This window comes from Coregonus clupeaformis, chromosome 24 (genome assembly GCF_020615455.1).
Source record: "Coregonus clupeaformis isolate EN_2021a chromosome 24, ASM2061545v1, whole genome shotgun sequence".
Taxonomy (NCBI): domain Eukaryota; kingdom Metazoa; phylum Chordata; class Actinopteri; order Salmoniformes; family Salmonidae; genus Coregonus; species Coregonus clupeaformis.
Genome location: NC_059215.1, coordinates 29118584 through 29139724, shown reverse-complemented (window position 1 = coordinate 29139724; position 21141 = coordinate 29118584). Strand labels below are relative to the sequence as shown.

Here is a 21141-nt window from a genome sequence, read left to right as displayed (position 1 = left end):
TGCTAAAACATACTGTAGGTCTGCCTGTCTGCTGCTTTTTCGTTGTCACAGTTTAAATGCCAATCACCAAAACGAGGGGACTAATTTCAATCGATTTTAGTACATGCTGTTAAAAGGCTGCATTCTGCAATAGGGACGGGAGTAACAGCAACCTAATTTTGTTAACATTGTACATAAAACAGCGCTACCGAGCTGCTCTTTTTACGGTTTCATAAACTCAGCGGAGAACGTCTTCTCTCCATTCAGCTCCACTCTAATCTTGAGGGGAGTTTCTTTAAAACGCGCATCCAATCCCTTGATCCCTTACATGTATAGACCAATCATATGCTTCAATGTGCCGCTGTTCCCAGTGCTGTGGAAAGACGGGACAATGATGGAGGGTCCACTCGTGGTGTTAAATTGTAGTCGCAGATGTTCCGACTTCGAAACGATTTGTCTCACAGTTGAAAAGTTAACGCACTATAAAATGCGTGAGATATTAGAGGTGTGAGCGCAAGAAGAGGGACAAATGCGTGAGAGTTGGCAGCTTGAGCATTTTAGCTAAGCCTAAACCTTTTCCTAACATTAACCTCAGTCTCCTAAACTGCCACGTTAGTTTTCTTAACCTGCGACGTTCATTCTCCTAACCTGTCATCTAAATAAACCATCAGTATCACCACAACGCGGGACCCGGCCCAATTTAACCTGTTTATGATAGTAAAGTTGGTAGCGCTAGCAAAGAAATCTGTTCTAACAAAATTAAAGCTATACTGCTCTCTGGTGGACGGAAGTGTTAGATCATTTGTTTACATGTAGACCTAGGTAACCTAGGCGTCTTAATAGGGCGCTGGGCCACCACAATGCGCCTTGGCATAGATTCTACAAGTGTCACTGGAACTCTATTGGAGGGATTCATTCGAAACCATTCTTCCACAATAAATTACATCATTTTGAGTTTTGTTGATGGTGGCAGAAAACGCTGTCTCAGGCGCTGCTCCAGAATCTCTCATAAGCGTTCACTTGGTTTGAGATCTGGTGTCTGAGACTAGATCCCCTACATTCTGGTCTTGACGAAAAGCTGTAGGGGGACTACGGGGGAGATTACAAAAGTATCAGTCCTGTGTGAGCTCCATATGTGAGCGCACCGTGGGCGTTTTGGGTTACAATGTGCCAATCTGTGTATGTATGCGCCAACTGAAAAAGCACAGGATCATTTATCTTGGGAAAACAAACCGCTTGGCTTGGTAAGTAATATCGGCAAAATAAGCAATTTCTACCTTCTTTGCATCAAATAGGGCCTAGGTATGCTGCTGAGGCAAATTAATTTGATATATTTTCATGGTTACAGCGCTTCAAACAACTGCGTCCCAAGAAAAAATCCATGTCAGAGGACAGCGCTTCAAACAATGGCGCCAAAAGATACCATGTTGAAGGATAAACGGAAAAGGTCAATTCATGTGCTTGCTGAGAATACACTTGGGTTATGCCTAATACTTGTCATGATTATTCTGTTACTTATTATTAGGGATTTTCAGGGAAGGGAGTAGATTAGTAACAGTCATTAAAACACTTTTCATATAATTGATTGTGGAAAAACCTAAGAAAAATAGTAGTTCTGTTCATACATATGGATTCCCCCTGTTAAGAAACAGTGTAGAATTGCAGGAAAATTGTTTTAAAAATGCTTTTTTTCATGTATGGGGGAGGTCCTGGAGCATGCTAGATAGCTAATTAGTACAGGTGGTCACCTTGTTTTCCACAAACAAACACTGTAACATGGCGATATAGCCATGTGGGAACACTAACCCTAACAAGGTGTGTAACAATTTAACCTTTTATTTTATCTCGCTAATATTAAAGAAAAGGTCCTTATGCTCCCAAAATCGTACTGCAATCGACGCACGCCTGTCAATGTTCAGATTGAGCGTTGGGGCTCTTAACAAAACTACCCAGTATAGAAGACACCTTCATCCAATGACTCTAATGGGTAATGCAGTGGTCACCAACCGGTCGATCACCAAATATTTCTGTAAAAAACACAACGATAAAGCCTTGTGTTTAAAATTGTTTTATTATACTGAACAAAAATATAAACACAACATGCAACAATTTCAAAGATGTTGCTGAGTTACAGTTCATATAAGTAAATCAGTAAATGTTAAATACGATCATTATGCCCTGATCTATGGGTTTTAAGATACCTTAAAAAAAAGTAGGGGCGTGGATCAGAAAACCAGTTAGTATCTGGTGTGACCACCATTTGCCTCATACAGCATGACACATCTCCTTCGCATAGAGTTGATCAGGCTGTTGATTGTGGCCTGTGGAATGTTGTTCCACTCCTCTTCAATAGCTGTGCAAAATTGCTGGATTTTGGCGGGAACTGGAACACTGTCGTACACGTCATTCCAGAGCATCACAAACATGCTCAGGCCATGGAAGAACTGGGACATTCAGGAATTGTGTACAGATCCTTGCGACATGGGGCCGTACATTATCATGCTGAAACATGAGGCACTGGCGGCAGATGAATGGCACGACAATGGGCCTCAGAATCTCATCACAGTATCTCTGTGCATTCAAATTGCCATCAATAAAATGCAATTGTGTTTGTTGTCCGTAGCTTATACCTGCCCATACCATAACCCCACTGCCACCATGGGGTACTCTGCTCACAACGTTGACATCAGCAAACTGCTCGCCCACACGACGCCATACACATGGTCTGCGGTTGTGAGGCCGGTTGGACGTAATGCCAAATTCTCTAAAACAACGTTGGAGGGGGCTTATAAATAAATAAATAATGCCATTTAGCAGACGCTTTTATCCAAAGCGACTTACAGTCATGCATGCATACATTTTTGTGTATGGTTGGTCCCGGGGATCGAACCCACTACCCTGGCGTTACAAGCGCCGTGCTCTACCAGCTGAGGTACAGAGGACCACATGGTAGAGAAATAAACGTTTACATTTTCTGGCAACAGCTCTGGTGGACATTCCTGCAGTCAGCATGTCAATTGCACGCTCCCTCAACTTGAGACATCTGTGGCATTGTTGTGTGACAAAACTGCATATTTTAGTGGCCTTTTATTGTCCCCAGCACAAGGTGCACCTGTATAATGATCATGCTGTTTAATCAGCTTCTTGATTTGGATGGATTTGATGGATGATCTTGGCAAAGGAGAAATGCTCACTAACAGAGATGTAAACAAATTTGTGCACAAAATTGGAGAGAAATAAGCTTTGCGCATATGGAACATTTTGGGGATATTGTATTTCAGCTCATGAAACATGGGACCAACACCTTACATGTTGCCTTTATATTTTTGTTCAGTGTAGTTTCACACTGTTGGCGGTAGGTGCACTTGATTCAGCAGCCCGAGCGCCGGGAAGGCAAAGTGTTCCCATTTTGAACAATTTAATGTGTCTGAAGGTAGAACTCTGCCTACCCGGCAGGCCCAGAGAGCAAATCAAGTGCACCTATAGGCCTACCGCTGGCCAATCAGATAGCTCAGATCACTGTCATCTGCAGTTTCCTTGAGCCATACACTGTAAAAATACGTTTCGAACGCATAGCAAAGTTAATACTGTGAGATTTCAAAACTTCTAAAACCATGACTAGAGAGAGACTCAACAAATACAGTAAAGAGCTGCTGTTTTTATGAGTAAATGCATGTTTAAGTTGTTATTCAGTACTGTCAACACTTTTACACCATAAAATGCGTGTTCTCCCTACTTCCACTCACGCTATAACCAGCACTGCAGCTGCAATGAATGAGTATAGCAAAGTTTTCCGATAAGCTTGCGTTGTTGTTATTATTAGCAGCTTGTGTCTTTTTTAATATCAAGGAATATTCAACTTTCTCTGGTCATAGGAGTAACAACATGAATTGGTGCATGTGGCAGAAATAATGCAGTGCGACTTGAGTTTCGCCATTAGCTGGAAGACTGTGTCCCCTTTCCTCAGTGGAGGCAGGGAGAGTGGAGGGACGGTGAGTCGGGTGAGAGGCAGCCTCACCGCTGCTCCCTCCTTCCCCTCAGACTGACCATCAGATGCAGGCCATCAGTCCAGTCAAAAAAAAAAAGCTAACGATTATGCTCACTCAGCTGTGCCTGACAAGTAATACCACAAATGATCTATTACCAGTGTGATCATATACCACATTTTTAAACATATAATTTCAAAATGGTCTGAGAAGAACAACATTGGCAGGGCAATTCAAGCATAGCCAATGCAGTGATAATGTATTGGGCCTATAGCCTAATGCACAAACCTCATTGCTAGAGAATTGTTTTTAATTGGTTAATGTTGCAAGGGTTAAGTTTTTTAAGTGATGTTTAAAAAAAATCTGAGCAGTAGATCTCGGCTTGCATTTTGACTCAGAAAGTGATCTTGATTCAGAAAAGGTTGGTGACAAGAGCCGGCAGATCCCTCATTTAGTCAAGTGTTTCCTTTATTTTGGCAGTAACCTGTCCATGTACAATGTAAAACACAAGTTACTCAAATTATGACTACTGAATTTCATATAAAAGAGGACATAAGACCTACTCTTCAAAAAAATATATAGTTCAAGTGTAGGACTACGGTAAACATTCTTGTTCTTAAGGTCTTGATAGGTTTATCATGCCATCTACCAAAGCCTGTACAGTGGGATATTTTCGCACAAATGGGAATGAAAATGGAATAGAAAAGTAAACTAAACAAATGTATGGATCATCACTGTGTAGCCTATATTCTCTCTCTAGCTCTCTCTCTCTTCTGAGACAAAAAGAATGCGAGCAAGCAATGTGAACCCCCCTAAAGGAAATCTGAATTATCTCCAAAAAGTTTCATTTCATAATAGAAAGAAATCGAACATTCTAGATCCACTTCTTGTTCTTGAGCTAGGAGGCAGATAGGGGGCAAAAGCAGTGGCGCACGCGCAGAAGTTCGCCACTTAGTAACGGAGGCGGTGCTCTCGCAGTGTGGACGAGAAACAAACTGCGTTGGCGGAGAAGCACGTTGCTCCAAGGCAGGACTTGCAAGTGAAGTAGGCTTCATCCACGAGAAGAAACAACAAGGAACTCTAGGTAAGCGTCTTGTTTCTTTGTAATGTAAATATGTATAATGTCTTACACAATGTATCATTTAAATGTTAAACTACAATTACAAGTGTTTTGGTGATGGACATGATTCTTCTGTGGATATTAAAGTTGTCCGCACGCGTGCGGAATGTTCTGTCTCATGATGGAGTATTGTTAGCTAATGTAACGTTTGCTAGTTACAGCAACATCATTTGGTTAGAGAAAAGTTGCTAAACTCAAGTGAAGCGAAGCATCTAATTGCATTGATTATTCTTGTTTGTTGTATGTGCCAACTCTTCTTCAGATATGGAGAGTTTTCGGTGTGTTCTCGAGCGGTGATTACTTGCTTATTACTCTGCAAGTAGACAGTACAGCAGAAGCAGGTCTACAAGGCCCCGGCAAAGTAAATAGCTAATTGACAGCGGCTGCGTCCTATGAAATGTCAATCTTAGTATCTGTCATCAGCTTCTACCCAATGAGTTCATTCGACATCGGGGGCAGCTGCATTAGCAAAACGCGGAGTCTACCTTTCTATTTTGACATAATTATATGGTTTTCACTGTTTTACATCGTAATTACGTTATGAGGTTAATGAGGAAAGTTTTATTTGTAAAGGAAAGAATTGTGCGGCCGTTCTGACGTTGCACGCACGTTTCATCCGCGAGCTTGCTGAGTCAGATAATTACCAAATCTGTGATCTAATGTTACTGTTTTTGATAGCACGTTTGAATAAATCTATGAGTGTTATGTAACGTCACCTTAACCGCGCAGTATAATTTAATGGCATTTTTTTCTCCTCAAATCAGTTTTGTTAGAGCTTCTGAGAATGTAAACAACATTGGAACTCATTGTGCGCCATTTGCGTCACTTTTGTACTCAATGCTGCGCATGTCCTAAAAATCAATACAGGACTATCATGACCAGTTTTGGAGTGATTTGCTGCTTTATAAATACTAGCAGAATGTTGTTACTTTCTATTCCTCAAAATTCATTTCAATCCAGTCATGTCAATGCTTCAATACAAAATGGCTAAGGACCACACATGCACAGATACAAATCAGTGTCAGAATTAGCTATACAGTATGGGTGTCCAATATGGGGGGGTAGCCTGTTTTCTGTCTCCCCACTTTGGTTCTGAAATCACTATCACCCACTAATTAACTTGTCAGATTGTGTTGGAGCTAGTAATGTATCAATATTTATAGTTTACAAATTAGCTATGACATAGCCAATGAATATATAGCACAACTTTGGATTTCAAATCAAATGTTTTTGACGGGTTGTACGTTTACGGAGAGCTTCTCTTTCTCTCACTGTGGCCATGCAGTGCGCCTCGCAAAGGTGATTGCTCATTATGAAATGATCAACTTTACCCTGTATATCTAAAAATGACCATATACACTGATTGTTTAAAGCAAAACTATTGCTGATGGTGAACCTGAACAATTAAAATAAAATATATTTTAAGCCCCGTTCAGCAGATAGCCTATATCCAAATCAGAGTTGTCTCCAGTAGCATACTTTTATTCCAGTAAAACACAATTTTCAACAGCACATTGATAACGACCTAGCAAATTACATAGGTTGTCACTCAACTAATGAAGCCTAATATCACTCAAGCCATTTTAGCATTTAAAATGCTGAAGGTGCAGTGTAGATGTGCAAGATCAGGAACAGGCCGCCTACCTTGCCTTGGTCAGCGCAAGCATGCAAAATTACTTGTAGATCAATGACTGTCAATGCGGTTACATCAGGCCCAGCTCCAGGATGACATGCCTGAGGGGGAATTTTAAATCCATGGGGGGGCAACTAGTATTGCTTTAGAGCCCTAACAACATAAGGTAGATTGTCCTACTGCTGTTCAAATGTACAGTGAATTTGGAATGTATTCAGACCCCTTCACTTTTCCCACATTTTATGTTACAGCCTTATCCTAAAATTGATTAAATTAATGTTTTTCCTCAGCAATCTACACACAGTACCCCATAATGACAAAGCGAAAAAAGGTTTTTATAGATTTTAGCAAATGTATAAAAAACAAAAATACCTTATTTACTTAAGTATTCAGACCCTTTCCTATGAGACTCGAAATTGAGCTCAGGTGCATCCTGTTTCCATTGATAATTCTTGATGTTTCTACAACTTGATTGGAGTCCACCTGTGGTAAATTCAATTGATTGGACATGATTTGGAAAGGCACACACCTGTCTATATAAGGTCCCACAGTTGACAGTGCATGTCAGAGCAAAAACCAAGCCATGAGGTCAAAGGAATTGTCTGTAGAGCTCCGAGACAGGACTGGGGAAGGGTACCAAAAAATGTCTGCAGCATTGAAGGTCCCCAAGAACACAGTGGCCTCCATCATTCTTCAATGGAAGACGTTTGGAACCACCAAGACTCTTCCAAGAGCTGGCCGCCCGGCCAAACTGAGCAATCGGGGGAGAAGGGCCTTGGTCCGGCAGGTGACCAAGAACCTGATGGTCACTCTGACAGAGCTCCAGCGTTCCTCTGTGGAGATGGGAGAACCTTCCAGAAGGACAACCATCTTTGCAGCACTCCATCAATCAGGCCTTTATGGTAGAGTGGCCAGACGGAAGCCACTCCTCAGTAAAAGGCACTTGACAGCCCGCTTGGAGTTTAGGTGCTTTTTGGCAAAGGACTCTCTGACCATGAGAAACACGATTTGATGATACCAAGATTGAACTCTTTGGCCTGAATGCCAAGTGTCACGTCTGGAGGAAACCTGGCACCATCCCTACGGTGAAGCATGGTGGTGGCAGCATCATGCTGTGGGGATGTTTTTCAGCGGCAGGGACTGGGAGACTAGTCAGGATCGAGCGAAAGATGAACGGAGCAAAGTACAGAGAAATCCTTGATGAAAACCTGCTCCAGAGCTCTCAGAACCTCAGACTGGGCCGACGGTTCACCTTCCAACAGGACAATGACCCTAAGCACACAGCCAAGACAATACAGGAGTGGCTTCGGGACAAGTCTCTGAATGTCCTTGAGTGGCCCAGCCAGAGCCCGGACTTGAACCCGATCGAACATCTCTGGAGGGACCTGAAAATAGCTGTGCAGCAACGCTCCCCATCCAACCTGAGAGCTTGAGCGTATCTGCAGAGAAGAATGGGAGAAACTCTCCAAATTCAGGTGTGCCAAGCTTGTTGCGTCATACCCAAAAAGACTCAAGGCTGTAATCGCTGCCAAAGGTGCTTCAACAAAGTACTGAGTAAAGGGTCTGATTACTTATGTAAATGTTTATTTTTAATACATTTGCAAAAATATCTTTATTGGGAATTGTTTGTAGATTAATGAGGGAAAAGAACAATCAATTTTAGAGTCTGTAACGTAACAAAATGTGGAAAAAGTGAAGGGATCTGAATACTTCCCGATTGCACTGTACACAACTGTCATTTTGCACACAAGAAAGCATGCGATGTGAAGGTCACGTGACCTACAAGCACAATGGTCAGACTCCTGCCGACAATTCCTCATTCTATATTTTATTCAGGTTATCTACTTCAACTTTTTATACTTTCTAGTTTAAACGTCAGTGGAAATGTCTGGGGTCAAGGAACATACGGGTTCGCCCACCAAAATGGCAACTAAATGCCAGAAAAACAAAGTTACTACTGATGCTAGCTTTAGTAACACCATTTCGCTAGGTTTAGCTGAACAAGACCGGATGGAGGCGGTGGTTACACGTGCTGTTGGTGCAGCAATTCAAGGAGTGAAGGAACAAGATGCTACCTTGCAAGATAAGTTGGCCACCCACATGGATCAGTTCGAGCGCTAATAGAAAATGTGGATTGCATTAAGACTGAGGCAAGGTGCCTAAAAAGGGATGTGAACCTCTGCACTTTGGAACTTGAGATGATGTGGTTCAAAATGGCGTCGCTTGAGGATCAATACAGACGCAATAACGTGAGGGTCACGGGGATTGCTACAAACCGGGAGGGAGGTGATGCAATTGCTTTCCTGCAAGAAATCCTTCCCAAATGGATTTTGTCACTTGGAACTACTCCGATTCAAATGGAAAGGGCCCACAGGATCTACAACCAAAATGCAAAGAAGGACAACCCCCAGACCAATGTCTACAAGGTTCTCAGATACCAAGACCGCAACGCTATTCTACAAGGAACGCATGAAGCAAGAAAGAATGCGCCCCTCCAAGATGCCTGGAGAACCATACCTTTTTATGCGGACTATAGTGCCTTCACAAATCAGCGAAGGAATGCTTTCGCAGAGGTCCAGAGGGAATTGTACTCGCAGGGCATACCCTCTTTTCTGATCTATCCCGCCACCCTGCGACTTACTTTCAACAGTGAGCAGCTCTCCTTCGCCTCTGCAAAAGTGGTAGAGGAATTTCGGAGTAGTCTCCCCCCCCACAAAAAGAGTGCTTTCCTTTACGGATGCAGAGGAAGGGCCCTGACAGCAGGATGACGAGACACAGAATGAAACTGGAGCAACTGGGAGTTAAAGATACCGCTAACCGGCTAGCTAACATTTAGTTGGACAGGAACTTCTCCTAGTACCGGGACCGAAAATGGAGGACGCTTTCCTTCACTGTTGGCGCTAAGGATTAACATTAGCTGGCTAGCAGAGCTGGAGGCTGGTTCATCCTGTTCACTTTATTTTGGACGCTTTTTTTAATTTAGATTATTATTATTATTATTATTTAGTACTGAATTATTATAAAAATATGGTAATGTTTTCACAGTTTGAACCCATGGATTTGCAGCAATCATCGGACTACCTAACGTTTAAATGATATTGAAATGGAGGTATGCTGAAGTTGGAACGTGACGTCGGTTACATTTCACTGTTTATCGAAGGTAAATCTTAACCACTTTCAGTTCAACTCGTAATTGTCAGGATTGTTATGGTCTCTTATGCCTGAATGTCCGTGTTTTGAATGCGAAAATTAAGAACTGTTTAGACTTAATGCAGCGTTTTAAAATATTTATATTGCATTTATCCAGGAATCTCATCTGCGAGTAGAAGATATCCCTCGCTTACAGGATAAGGTGTATAAAGTTGCTGCTTTGACTAGTGGAGCCTCTAAGTCCAAAGGCGCGGTTATTTTGATTAAAAGGAATGTAACTTTAGTTATCGAAAAGACTAGCAAGGACTCTTCAGGCCGCTTAGCTTACATTAGCATGTCTATATATGGCAAGAAAGTAGCATTTGTGTCTATCTATGCACCCGCTGTTTTTGAGGACAGCTTTTTCCCTGGCCTTACTAAATAATTGTTATCACTTTCAGAGTACGAATTGAATGCAGTTTTCGATCTCAAGCTTGATAGATCCACGCAAACATTTTTCACATGCCCAACAATCAGCATCATTAGCGTTGAATGCAATCTGATGTGTGGTGAGTTCAGAATCCGGGCATCAAAGATTATACCTGTCTTTCTTTATATCACAAATCATACTCTAGAATGTTTCTATTATCGCGTACTCTAAGTATGTGCGTCGCACCAATACAAATATTGCCTGCGACTCTTTCAGATCATAATCCCCTGGTTACCCAAGTGGGTGTGAGCTTTAAGGTGAATAAAACAAAACGTTAGCGTTTTAATACGACCCTTCTTCAAAACAAATTGTTCATTGCTGAATTTCAAGCCAAAGTATTTGAATTCTTAGCAAAAAAAAGGACTCTGTAGAGGATCCAAGGTTTACATGGATAGCTACTAAAGGATTTATCAGAGACTTTACATCTTTTGCTTCTTACCTCAAAAAAGCCAGGACTCACAGAATCAAGTTATTGGAGAAAAGATCACTTGAACAGAACCTGAAAAGGAATTACTCAAATAATGTCAGCAATGATTTGTGGGTGGTTAAACTGGATCTGAATGATTTATCAAGGAGGAGAGCTGAGTTCATCATGCATAGTGAGGCAGAATTATTATTTTAATGGGAGCAAACCAAGCCTTTAAAATTGAAACAAAGTGAATCTTGTACTTCTATAGAATCTATTCAATCCCCATCTAAAGGCTTACTTTCTGATACACAGGAAATTAATGCAACATTTCAGTATTTTTTACCAGGAGTTATATCAATCTTCTATCCAGTTTGAGCCTGACAAATGCAAGCAGTTTCTAGATAATCTTGATTTGCCCGTATTGGATGAGAAGCAATCTGCGGATCTGGGCCGACCCATCTCATTAGAGGAACTGGAGTCAGCGCTGAAAGGTGCTAAAAAGGGTAAATCACCTGTCCCGGTTGGCATTCCACTGGAATTGGGGCATTTTAGGACCAGTATTATTGGAGTCAATTCATTCGGCCATCATCAAGTAAAAAACAAATATATATATATGAGCATACTAACTCTGCGTTAATCTCACTGCTGTCAAAGGAAAGATCACACAGATTGTGCAAATTATCGTCCGATATCTTTAATTATTTCTGACCCAAAATTGTATTAAAAAGTATTGGCGTTACAGATGGAAAAGTATTTGGATAAGTTGATTCACATGGACCAGTCAGGTTATGAAAAGTCGCCTTGCAGCTGACAATGTGTGTCGATTTTAGTGCATGTAATACATGACACACCGTGTGCTGTCTCTAGATGCCGCGAAGGCTTTTGACAGGCTTGAATGACAGTACTTGTGGGCTGTCTTGGAGAAATTTGGTTAATTGTTGGATTTTATATTTTTGTTCCGTATACATTTTGATTGGTTTGGGGTCCGTGGACTGATGCACTCCCATCTTAAACACTATTAGTAGTTCTATGTAATTAGGAGACACCAGTCAGCAGGTTTACTGAGACGGAAGGACCAGGGAGATGGATGCTCTGCTAGATTGGGGTGCTGGATTGCAACCATTAGCCTATCAGACAGACACCTGTTGATACTGAATTGGCCCTAGTGAATTGGATGATGAACAGACATAGTACTTTTTCAGTTGACTGATTGCAGCAAATGGTGCTTCAAAGATGTGATATCTTCATAACTCCAGACTTTTGCTTTCCTGCTGAAATTATACAATGTGACGTGTGCTGGTGTGACAATGAGCTTCCTGCGGTGACTCAGGTTTGTTGTCGTGGCCAGTTCATGTGGAGATTTGACATAATGCTAGTCTCCTGTTTGATGTTATGTCCTGCTGTCCCACAGGTAGGCCTTGAATGTGTCCATGATGACCAAGACTCCTCCCAACAGAAGAGGGATCACCTTTGAGGTGGGAGCACAGCTGGAGGCTCGCGACAGCCTGAAGAACTGGTCAGTGTCATTTCCATCTGATCACTGTCCAACAGGCCAAGTTTCTAATGTTCATTTCCTATTGTTCTTGTCTACCATTATCAGTCTTATTGAACATCCTAACTCTCTACTAATCAGGTACCAGGCGAGCATAGAGAAGATAGACTATGAGGAGGAGAAGGTTCTGATCCACTACCGTCAGTGGAGCCACCGCTATGACGAGTGGTTTGACTGGACCAGCCCCTACCTGAGGCCCCTGGAGAGGATCCAGTTGAGGAGAGAGGGTCTGCAGGACAAAAGACCCAGCCCGGTGAGGGAGACTAGGACTCGGACATAATGGTGTTACCCTAGACAATATCCAGACGTAAACGCAGAAAGCCTATGATTAAACTGATTAGGCAACAACCACATAGAGAACGTATTATTACACCTCCCAAATTCCGGTTAAACTTCATGACGGTGAATATCAGATTGGTGGTTATCAGTGATGAACTTTTCTTTCCCTTGTAGGTGTTTCGGGTGAATGAGAAAGTCTTGGCCTGTTGGGTAGACTGCCGCTACTATCCTGCTAAAGTTCTGGAAGTCAAAAGAGATGGTGGGTCCTACACTTCCACTGGACAGAATTGTGGTCAATCAGAAATGCATTGCATTCTAGTTACATTGGGTAAACATTCTGACCATGTTTATGTTCTCTCTTCAGCTTCCTACACTGTGAAGTTTTTTGATGGAGTAGTCAAGACTCTTAAGCCAACCAAAGTAAAGCCATATAAGAAAGAGGTGAGAGTTCCATGTGATTGTTAGTTCATAGTGGTGTGAGAGAATGGTTGATGGGGTTACCTTAGTTTTATGTCTCTATGTGAATAGAATGGGAAGGCCAGGGAGAGGGACAGAACTCAAAGTGAGCAGAGCGGTGGGAAAGACAAAGCCAAGGAGAACGGGAAAGCCGTGAGTGACGAATCCAAAAACGGCTCTTCAGACCTGGATGGAGAGCGCAACGGAGAGGAAGAAGAGAGAAGAGAAGATGGAGAGGAAAAAACGCTGAATGGCAACGTTGAGACCAGTGGACAGAAAGGGAACCTAAACGGAGAAGAGGGGGAAAAGGGGGCAGGAGGAGGGCAGAGAGAAGAGCCACAAGCCAAGGAAAATGGGCAGGTTGTCCAAACTAAAAGGGAAGAAGTTAATGTAGAAGGGGAGCGAGTGATGCGCAGTACCCAACAGCAGGGGGAGAAGAAAGAAGAGGGTGCATCGGGACAGAGTCCCCAGCTGCCCAGGGGGAACCGGTACCGACCCTCTGAAGGTATGTAGGTTACTGTAAAGCTTTGAAAGTGAAACAATGGAAAACTCCTGAAATTGCAGAATCATTAGATTTAAATAGAAAGTGTCCCATGGTTGTTCTCAAGTCCTAACAGAAAAAAAGATGATAGCTTGGCTTATGGCTTCACTTTTGTGAAGAACCAGAAAGTTACATTGAATCGTTGCTTAGAGCGTGTTAGGACAGGTTCAGTATCTTGGTGCTTGATGGTTAAGTGGATGAAGTCAACAATGTGGGGAGAATGTCTGCAGAGTCTCACTGACCTTTCGGTTCTTGTTGTTTACAGAAAGTCAACGTGAACTGAGGAAGAGGAGGGTGTCTCTTGGACAGATGCCACCACCAAAGAGGAGAAGGCCAGACACAAGTAAAGGTCTGCATCTACTCTGACTTGTTGCTTGTTACTGACATTCAAAGCCCTGTGTGTCCTTTGTTTATAACTCCTGTCATCTCTGCCCGTCCCCCTCCAGACAGAAACAGCCAGTCTCAGAAGCAGGCAGGATCCGATTCCATCCCAGAGTCCCCAGCATTAACCCCAGACCAGACAAACACCCAGACACCCACAGACGCTGGCATCGAAGCCCCATCAGATATAGGTCAAGGAGATGGAGATGAATATGACAGTAAGAGTTTATTTTTATTTTTTTATCTGCAGGTATTTAGGAGACTTCATGAGCTGTCCTTACATCTTCTGACTATTTGAATACGGGTAGGAGTGCTGATCTAGGATACATTTAGCCTTTTAGATCATAATGAGTAACATAACATGGACAGGCGGGTCCTGATCCTAGATCAGCACTCCGACTCTGAGGCGCTTTATGAATACAGGCCCAGCTCTTACATTGAGATGTGAGAGAACTTATTTTGGGATCTGTCAACTCTGTGCCAAAAAAGGCTACAGTTGATCTATTGTATGTCTCTTTACAGAATCAATACTGAAATGCCAAGTCCACCTGCCTACCACCCACAAGTACAGCAGAGAGCCATGTGAGTACAGCATCATTAACACACATACACACACACACACACTTCCATTAAATGACATGTTGTTCCTTGTATCTCTACCAGTGTATCGAGTCATCAAAAACCAGCCGCCCCCAATCCTCTCCATTGAACTGGACCACAACCCCTTCAAGTGCAAGGCCCCTGGCTGTCTGAAGTCCTTCCGGAAGGCCTCTCTCCTGCACTACCACGTCAAGTACTACCATGCAGACAGCGAGCATGCCTCTGGGGGCAGCATGCAAACCCGGGCCTCAGAGAAGCAGGCTGGCTCCCAGGAGACACCCAGGAAGAGACGCACAATGTCAGGCTCTATACGTGAGTAGTAAGACTCCGCCCCAGGGATCAACAAACCTGAGCTCAATCATACTACACTGTTACATTATTAACTGAACCAGTTGTATACAGATGCCTGTGTCCTGTATATCCATGCATGGACAATAGATACATCACATTTTAACTTTGTCTCCTCTTCTGTGCATTGCTCCACTGTACCACAGACTCTCCCCTGGGTGACAGACAGGCTGCCAATGGGATGAACTGTCATCGTCGGAGATCACTGAGTGAGAAAAGGAAGGAGAACCAGCACACCAACAGCAGACCCCATGAAGAAAGAGAATGGGGCGCCAGTGAAACAGGTGAGGGACATTTTAACACCAATTTTACCATCATTCTTGACTGAGAATATCAACTTGGGTGTTGAACTACTTTTTATATCCCTTGTTTGCTGACTCAGTCCTTTTGTTTACTTCAGGGGAAAAGATTAGAGAGAAGACGGAAAGAGACTTCCTCAATAAACAGAAGAAAAGGAAGAAGAAAGGGAGGTCAAAGTCAGGTAAGATGATATTGACAGAATGAGTGTCTGGAGTCTGCCTTTATCAGTTGACAATACGTCTTTAGTGGAATCTGATTTGCCAATGTCCATCTGCCTTTAGAAATCAGGCCAAATTCTAACAATAAAATATATTTTGTATGTAATGCTCAGTTAATGTTCCAGATTCTTCAGTATTCCACACGCGCTTTGAATGTACTGACCCAGTCTCAAACCTGCATATGCTTTCCCCCTGACAGAGAATACGAATGGTGAGGAGAACATAGGCATCTCCTTATTTAACTCTACTCAGTCCAATCCGAATCTGGTATCCAAATTCCCCCTCTCGCACAAACACAAGTTATCTTACGACTCAAGCCCAGAACACATCACAGATCAGGTGCAAGAGGACGGTGGGTACCAAGACCTTACATCTTCTTTATACTTCTCACTCTGTCCTTTTTGCTTTATTCAGGTTAGCTATTATTCACAATCCTTCTCCTTCCTCTCCACTCAGGCTTGAAGTGGTATCAGCATGTTTTAGGGCATTGGTGTTGTCCTATAATAATCAGCTAATTTAAAATCTTGTAATATGTAAATCTGTAAATGTTAGCCTGAGTGTCAAAATGCAGATGCTTGGCATTTTTTTTTTTGGTCCACTTTTTGCCCACTCAACATCAGACAATAGTGTCAACTAAACATGGTTTTCCTTTCGACCCTATGAATAGATGAAAGTGATTGGTCAACAGTCAGCGCTGAGTGGAGTGATGAGTACATGGAGGCGGAGCTGGATGTGACCACTCCCATGTCAGAACAGAATGTATCCATGGTGACCAAGGGCTCTGACATAGTGCGCTGCGTCTGTGAGGTGGAGGAGGAGAATGATTTCATGATTCAGGTGAGGCTCACCGGGATCTGACGTTAGACACAGAATAACCTTTAAAACAACACTGTTTTGTTGCTTTTTGTTTTTCACGTGTGTTAGCCATTTGAATAATATGTGAAGTGACCATGTCCTGTCCATCTCCTAGTGTGATGAATGTCTGTGCTGGCAGCATGGCACCTGTATGGGCCTCTTCGAGCACAATGTACCTGACACATATAACTGCTACATTTGCAGAGACCCACCAGGTAAGCACACTATAAACACCTCAATCTAGTATTAGATCTCCTATGGGTTTCTGTTCTTTGACAGTGTACATGAATGTGTATCTTGCCTGTTCTCTCAGTCCAGAGACAGAGCCAGCGTTACTGGTACGACAGGGATTGGCTGAGTAGTGGTCACATGTATGGCCTGTCTTTCCTGGATGAGAACTACTCCCACCAGAATGGAAAGAAGATAACAGCCACTCACCAGCTCCTGGGTGATGTACACCAAGTATTTGAGGTGCTCAACGGCCTGCAGCTTAAGATGAGCATCCTTCAGTGAGTACTACGAAAGTTACTGCTAATAATTCCCAAAAATGTCATGTTTCACCATTTTGGGTGTGATTGGTTCTTGGATGATCCATCTTCAGTGGCTGTGAATTAGCCCTCACCTCTCTCTATCATCCTCTACAGGACCCAGACACACTCTGACCTGAAGCTGTGGCGCCAGCCCTGGAAGCAGGAGGAGGAGCTGGGTAGGAGCTGCAGTATGGCGACCTGCAGGGCCCCTTCACCTGCAGCCAACGACCGAGGGGAGGGGGGAGAAGCGCTGAGGGCCACGTCAGTCTCCGCCCCCTCTGAGAAGCTCAAAAGGGTTCAGATGAGCCCAACATCCTTCCAGGACTCGAACGCTTCGTACATCAGCAGTGAGCACTGCTACCAGAAACCGCGAGCGTACTACCCAGCGGTGGAGCAGAGGCTAGTGGTGGAGACACGGGGAGGCTCTGAGCTGGAGGACAGCCTGAGGAGCACTGAGAACCTGCTAGAGCAGTGCTATGGTGGCCCACTGGACCCAGACAGAGCCAAACTCTACCCCAGCTCCCTGCTGCAGGACCGGGCCAAGATTCACCCAATTGCCCTACAACCAGACAAGGTCTGTACTCTTTCTCAAAAAATATTGTATGTCAGTAGTGATATACTTATGGTGAAACAAGTGGTGAAATGATGCTAGCTGCAAGCTAAAGTAGCTGGAATTATGACTTGGATGGCATGTTTTGTTCTTTTTCCAGGGTCTGGATCTGTATAAGAAGCTGTATGTGGGAATGGAGAGTGAAGTAGAGATGAGGACAGAAGAGGCTGAGCCCAGCACAGACATAAAGCCAGACCCAGAAAAAGACAATGTGCTGCAGTGGCAGATCAACCTTTTGGATCACATAGAGGCCATGCAGAACCAAGTCACACACAGGATGGACCTCATCGAGAAGGAGCTGGATGGTGAGACTTGCGCCACACAGAGATTCTTCATTATAAAGATACCCAAAAAAATCCTGTTGAAGGAAGATCAATTTCACATGGATGTAAGGTTTATACAACTCTTATTTATTTCTCGCTCTCGGTCCCTCCCCTTTTCTTTCCTTCTCCCTCCTGCTCCTTCCGACGATTCCTCTGCAGTGTTGGAGAGTTGGCTTGACTACACAGGGGAACTGGAGCCTCCTGACCCATTGACCCGGCTGCCTCAGCTCAAACACCGTATCAGACAGATGCTCACAGACCTGGGCACGGTGCAGCAGATCTCCCTCTGCTCCTCCAAAACATGAGGGCGCCACTGAGCTCAGCACTTCACCACAGACACCTGGCTGGAGCAGGGCGTATCAAGCAACGCTACAGTACAAACGGTTGTTTAGTAGGTTACGGGCAGAAATTGTAACCGAGGATTCCTGAGACACCTGCTACTGCTGATCATTCTAGAATCAACAATCTAAAATGTATGGCATCTTTCAACAAAGATGCAGGATACATAGGACTATTTTTCTGAAATGCAAGAAAATTAAGAACATAGAACATAACCATGTTCAGCGCTTGGATTTTTGATTGTAAGTTAACCCCTCCTAATAATGTACTTCTTGTAACTTAAAAAATTATTAATACTTGCTTTGTTTTTGCTAACAGAAATAATCTATCTGCTTTTTTGATTAAGAAAGTCATTGAATGACTTTGCTGAAAGGTTAAAATAAGGTTGAAATGTAGGCCACTATAGGGTTCATTCTACTGTAATTCTATTAAGATTTGTATAACATTACCAATGTTTGTTCAATGTAAGCAAATAGGATTTGATGCAGATGTTTTCAAGTTTCAAATGCATATTTTGGATTAGGGTTTCAATTAAATGCATATTTTTAAATGGCTTAATAATGATGTGTTTTAAGATCATAAAAAAACAAGTCTTGAAAAAAATGAAAGTTCCTTTTAAAGGGAAGGGAAACTATTTTCATATTTGCAAATAAATATTGTCCTGTCTTTTGAACTAGTCCAGAATGTTCTTGAAGTTAACAAATGTTCCCTTCCTCATAAATATTGTAGTACAGTACGAGTTATTCTTTAGAGTACATTGCCAATATTGAGGCTTTTGCAAAAAAACTAGATTTTGTAATATTGTCAGTTTAGACATTTCTCTGATTTAGATAATTAGTTGTAATGTTTGTTTTTTGTATGTTTGACTCATCTATCATCTATCTTACTGGTTAAGGATCCAGAACTTGTTATTTTATTATTTCATGTTTTGCCATGTGGGCACTGTGCTCTTTTTATTTATTGTGATTCAGAATTTAATTTATCATTTCGCATTTTTTATTCTATCTTTGTCACTCAATAAGTAATGATGTGTATGGTGCATAGAGTATAGGACTCTCACAGTATATTTAGTACTGCTATACACAGTACATGGCCTGTACACTAGCTTTTTGTTCACCTGCACCCACCCACAATTGCTAATAACCCATCTGTAACCACCCGACTGTGGTAAAGTGAAAATCTGAGACCCGCACCCAACTTTAACCTGTAAATATAGAAAAATGCGCTGTATAGGTCCCTTCTTCTGTTGAACAATGATGTTTTTCTTAAACATTTCTTAATTTATTTATTGAATATTTAGGCCTATTGAATAGAAGCCTAATGTTTTGCAGATTTTTTTTCAAACAGTAGCCTAAATTGGCAACTTGCGCCAGCTTACGCACTAATGCTTGATAAAAATAAAATAACCTCGAAGTAGCCTATAGATATTAATTGCACAATAATTATACATTTATGGGTTTTCTTTATCTTTGCATGTTAAATGAATATTGGACATCTGACTTTATTTTGACCCATTTCAGAATTCTTTGTTGTCCCTTACTGTTTATTTGAATGGTTAATCATTTATTTCAGCTGTACGTTGGCATACAGTGTCAGACTTATCAATGTTTTTTTTATTTATTATTAGATTGTTTTTCCAGAGAGTACTGAGATGTAGCTTTACCCAGGATCCAACACTAGAATTGTGCTATTTTCCCTTGCAAAAAAAGATTGCAGTTTTCAAACTGCAGTAAAAGTGCAGTAACTGCAGACTGTGGTAATTGCAGAATAACTGCAGTTAAACTACAGTTACACTGTAAAATTACCATAGTATTAAAAAATACGCTGATGCAGTATTTCGAGCATACTGCACTCGAACTGCAATCTTTTTTCGTAAGGGTTTGTTTAAGAAATAATTATTTTAGATTTCCATGCAAGAAAATAAACCTTTATCTAAATTAACTGTAATCTGTACGTTGTGTTAATCTTGAAATGTGGTAGTGAATGGATCAGACTAAAACTTAGCTGCACTATATATACAAAAGTATGTGGACACCCCTTCAAATGAGTGGATTCGGCTATTTCAGCCACACCCGTTGCTGACGGGTGTATTAAATAGTGCAATCTCCATAGACAAACATTGGCAGTAGAATGGCCTTATGAAGAGCTCAGTGACTTTCAACGTGGCACCATCATAGGATGCCACCTTTCCAACAAGTCAGTTCGTCAAATTTCTTCCCTGCTAGAGCTGCCTGAGGCAACTGTAAGTGCTGTTATTGTGAAGTGGAAACATCTAGGAGCAACAACGGCTCAGCCGCAAAGTGGTAGGCCACACAAGCTCACAGAACGGGACTGCAGATTGCTGTAGCGTGTATAAATCGTCTGCCCTCGGTTGCAACGTTCACTACCGAGTTCCAAATTGCCTCTGGAAGCAACGTCAGCACAATAACTGTTTGTCGGGAGCTTCATGAAATGGGATTCCATGGCCGAGCAGCTGCACACAAGCCTAAGATCACCATGCGCAATGCCAAGCGTCGACTGGAGTGGTGTAAAGCGCGCCGCCATTGGAATCTAGAGCAGTGGGAACGCGTTCTATGGTGTGATGAATCACACTTCACCATCTGGCAGTCCAACGGACACATCTGGGTTTGGCGGATGCCAGGAGAACGCTACCTGCCCCAATGCATAATGCTAACTGTAAAGTTTGGTGGAGGATGAATAATGTTCTGGGGCTGTTTTTCATGGTTTGGGCTAGGCCCCTTAGTTCCAGTTAAGATTTCACTAGACACTACAGCATACAATGACATCCTAGACGATTCTGTGCTTCCAACTTTGTGGCAACAGTTTGGGGAAGGCCCTTTCCTGTTTCAGCATGAGAATGCCCCCGTTCTCAAAGTGAGGTCCATACAGAAATGGTTTGTCGAGATCGGTGTGGAAGATCTTGACTGGCCTGCATAGAGCCTTGACCTCGACCCCATCTAACACCTTTTGGGATGAATTGGAACACCGAATGCGAGCCAGGCCTAATCTCCAACATCAGTGCCCGACCTCACTAATGCTCTTGTAGCTGAATGGAAGCATGTC

At 42.6% G+C, this 21141-nt stretch overlaps 1 protein-coding gene across 3 annotated transcripts; it reads left to right on the top strand.

Moving 5' to 3' along the window:
• Positions 1 to 4909: 4909 nt before the first annotated feature.
• Positions 4910 to 20019, top strand: LOC121538352 (PHD finger protein 20). 3 transcript variants are annotated; one of them, XM_041846268.2, is made up of 20 exons: positions 4910 to 5049; positions 9764 to 9878; positions 12158 to 12262; positions 12380 to 12551; positions 12752 to 12836; positions 12942 to 13018; positions 13106 to 13538; positions 13840 to 13923; positions 14021 to 14173; positions 14478 to 14537; positions 14619 to 14867; positions 15050 to 15187; positions 15304 to 15384; positions 15621 to 15773; positions 16089 to 16258; positions 16392 to 16491; positions 16590 to 16785; positions 16921 to 17380; positions 17517 to 17721; positions 17899 to 20019. In XM_041846268.2, exons 3-20 carry the CDS (start codon positions 12177 to 12179, stop codon positions 18042 to 18044), a joined length of 3048 nt encoding a protein of 1015 aa, XP_041702202.2. In that variant the 5' UTR covers positions 4910 to 5049; positions 9764 to 9878; positions 12158 to 12176; the 3' UTR covers positions 18045 to 20019. The 3 variants fall into 3 exon arrangements, with proteins under 3 accessions (XP_041702202.2, XP_041702203.2, XP_041702201.2); XM_041846267.2 differs by lacking the exon at positions 9764 to 9878 and having other exon boundaries at positions 4911 to 5049; XM_041846269.2 differs by lacking the exons at positions 9764 to 9878; positions 15621 to 15773.
• Positions 20020 to 21141: the final 1122 nt, after the last annotated feature.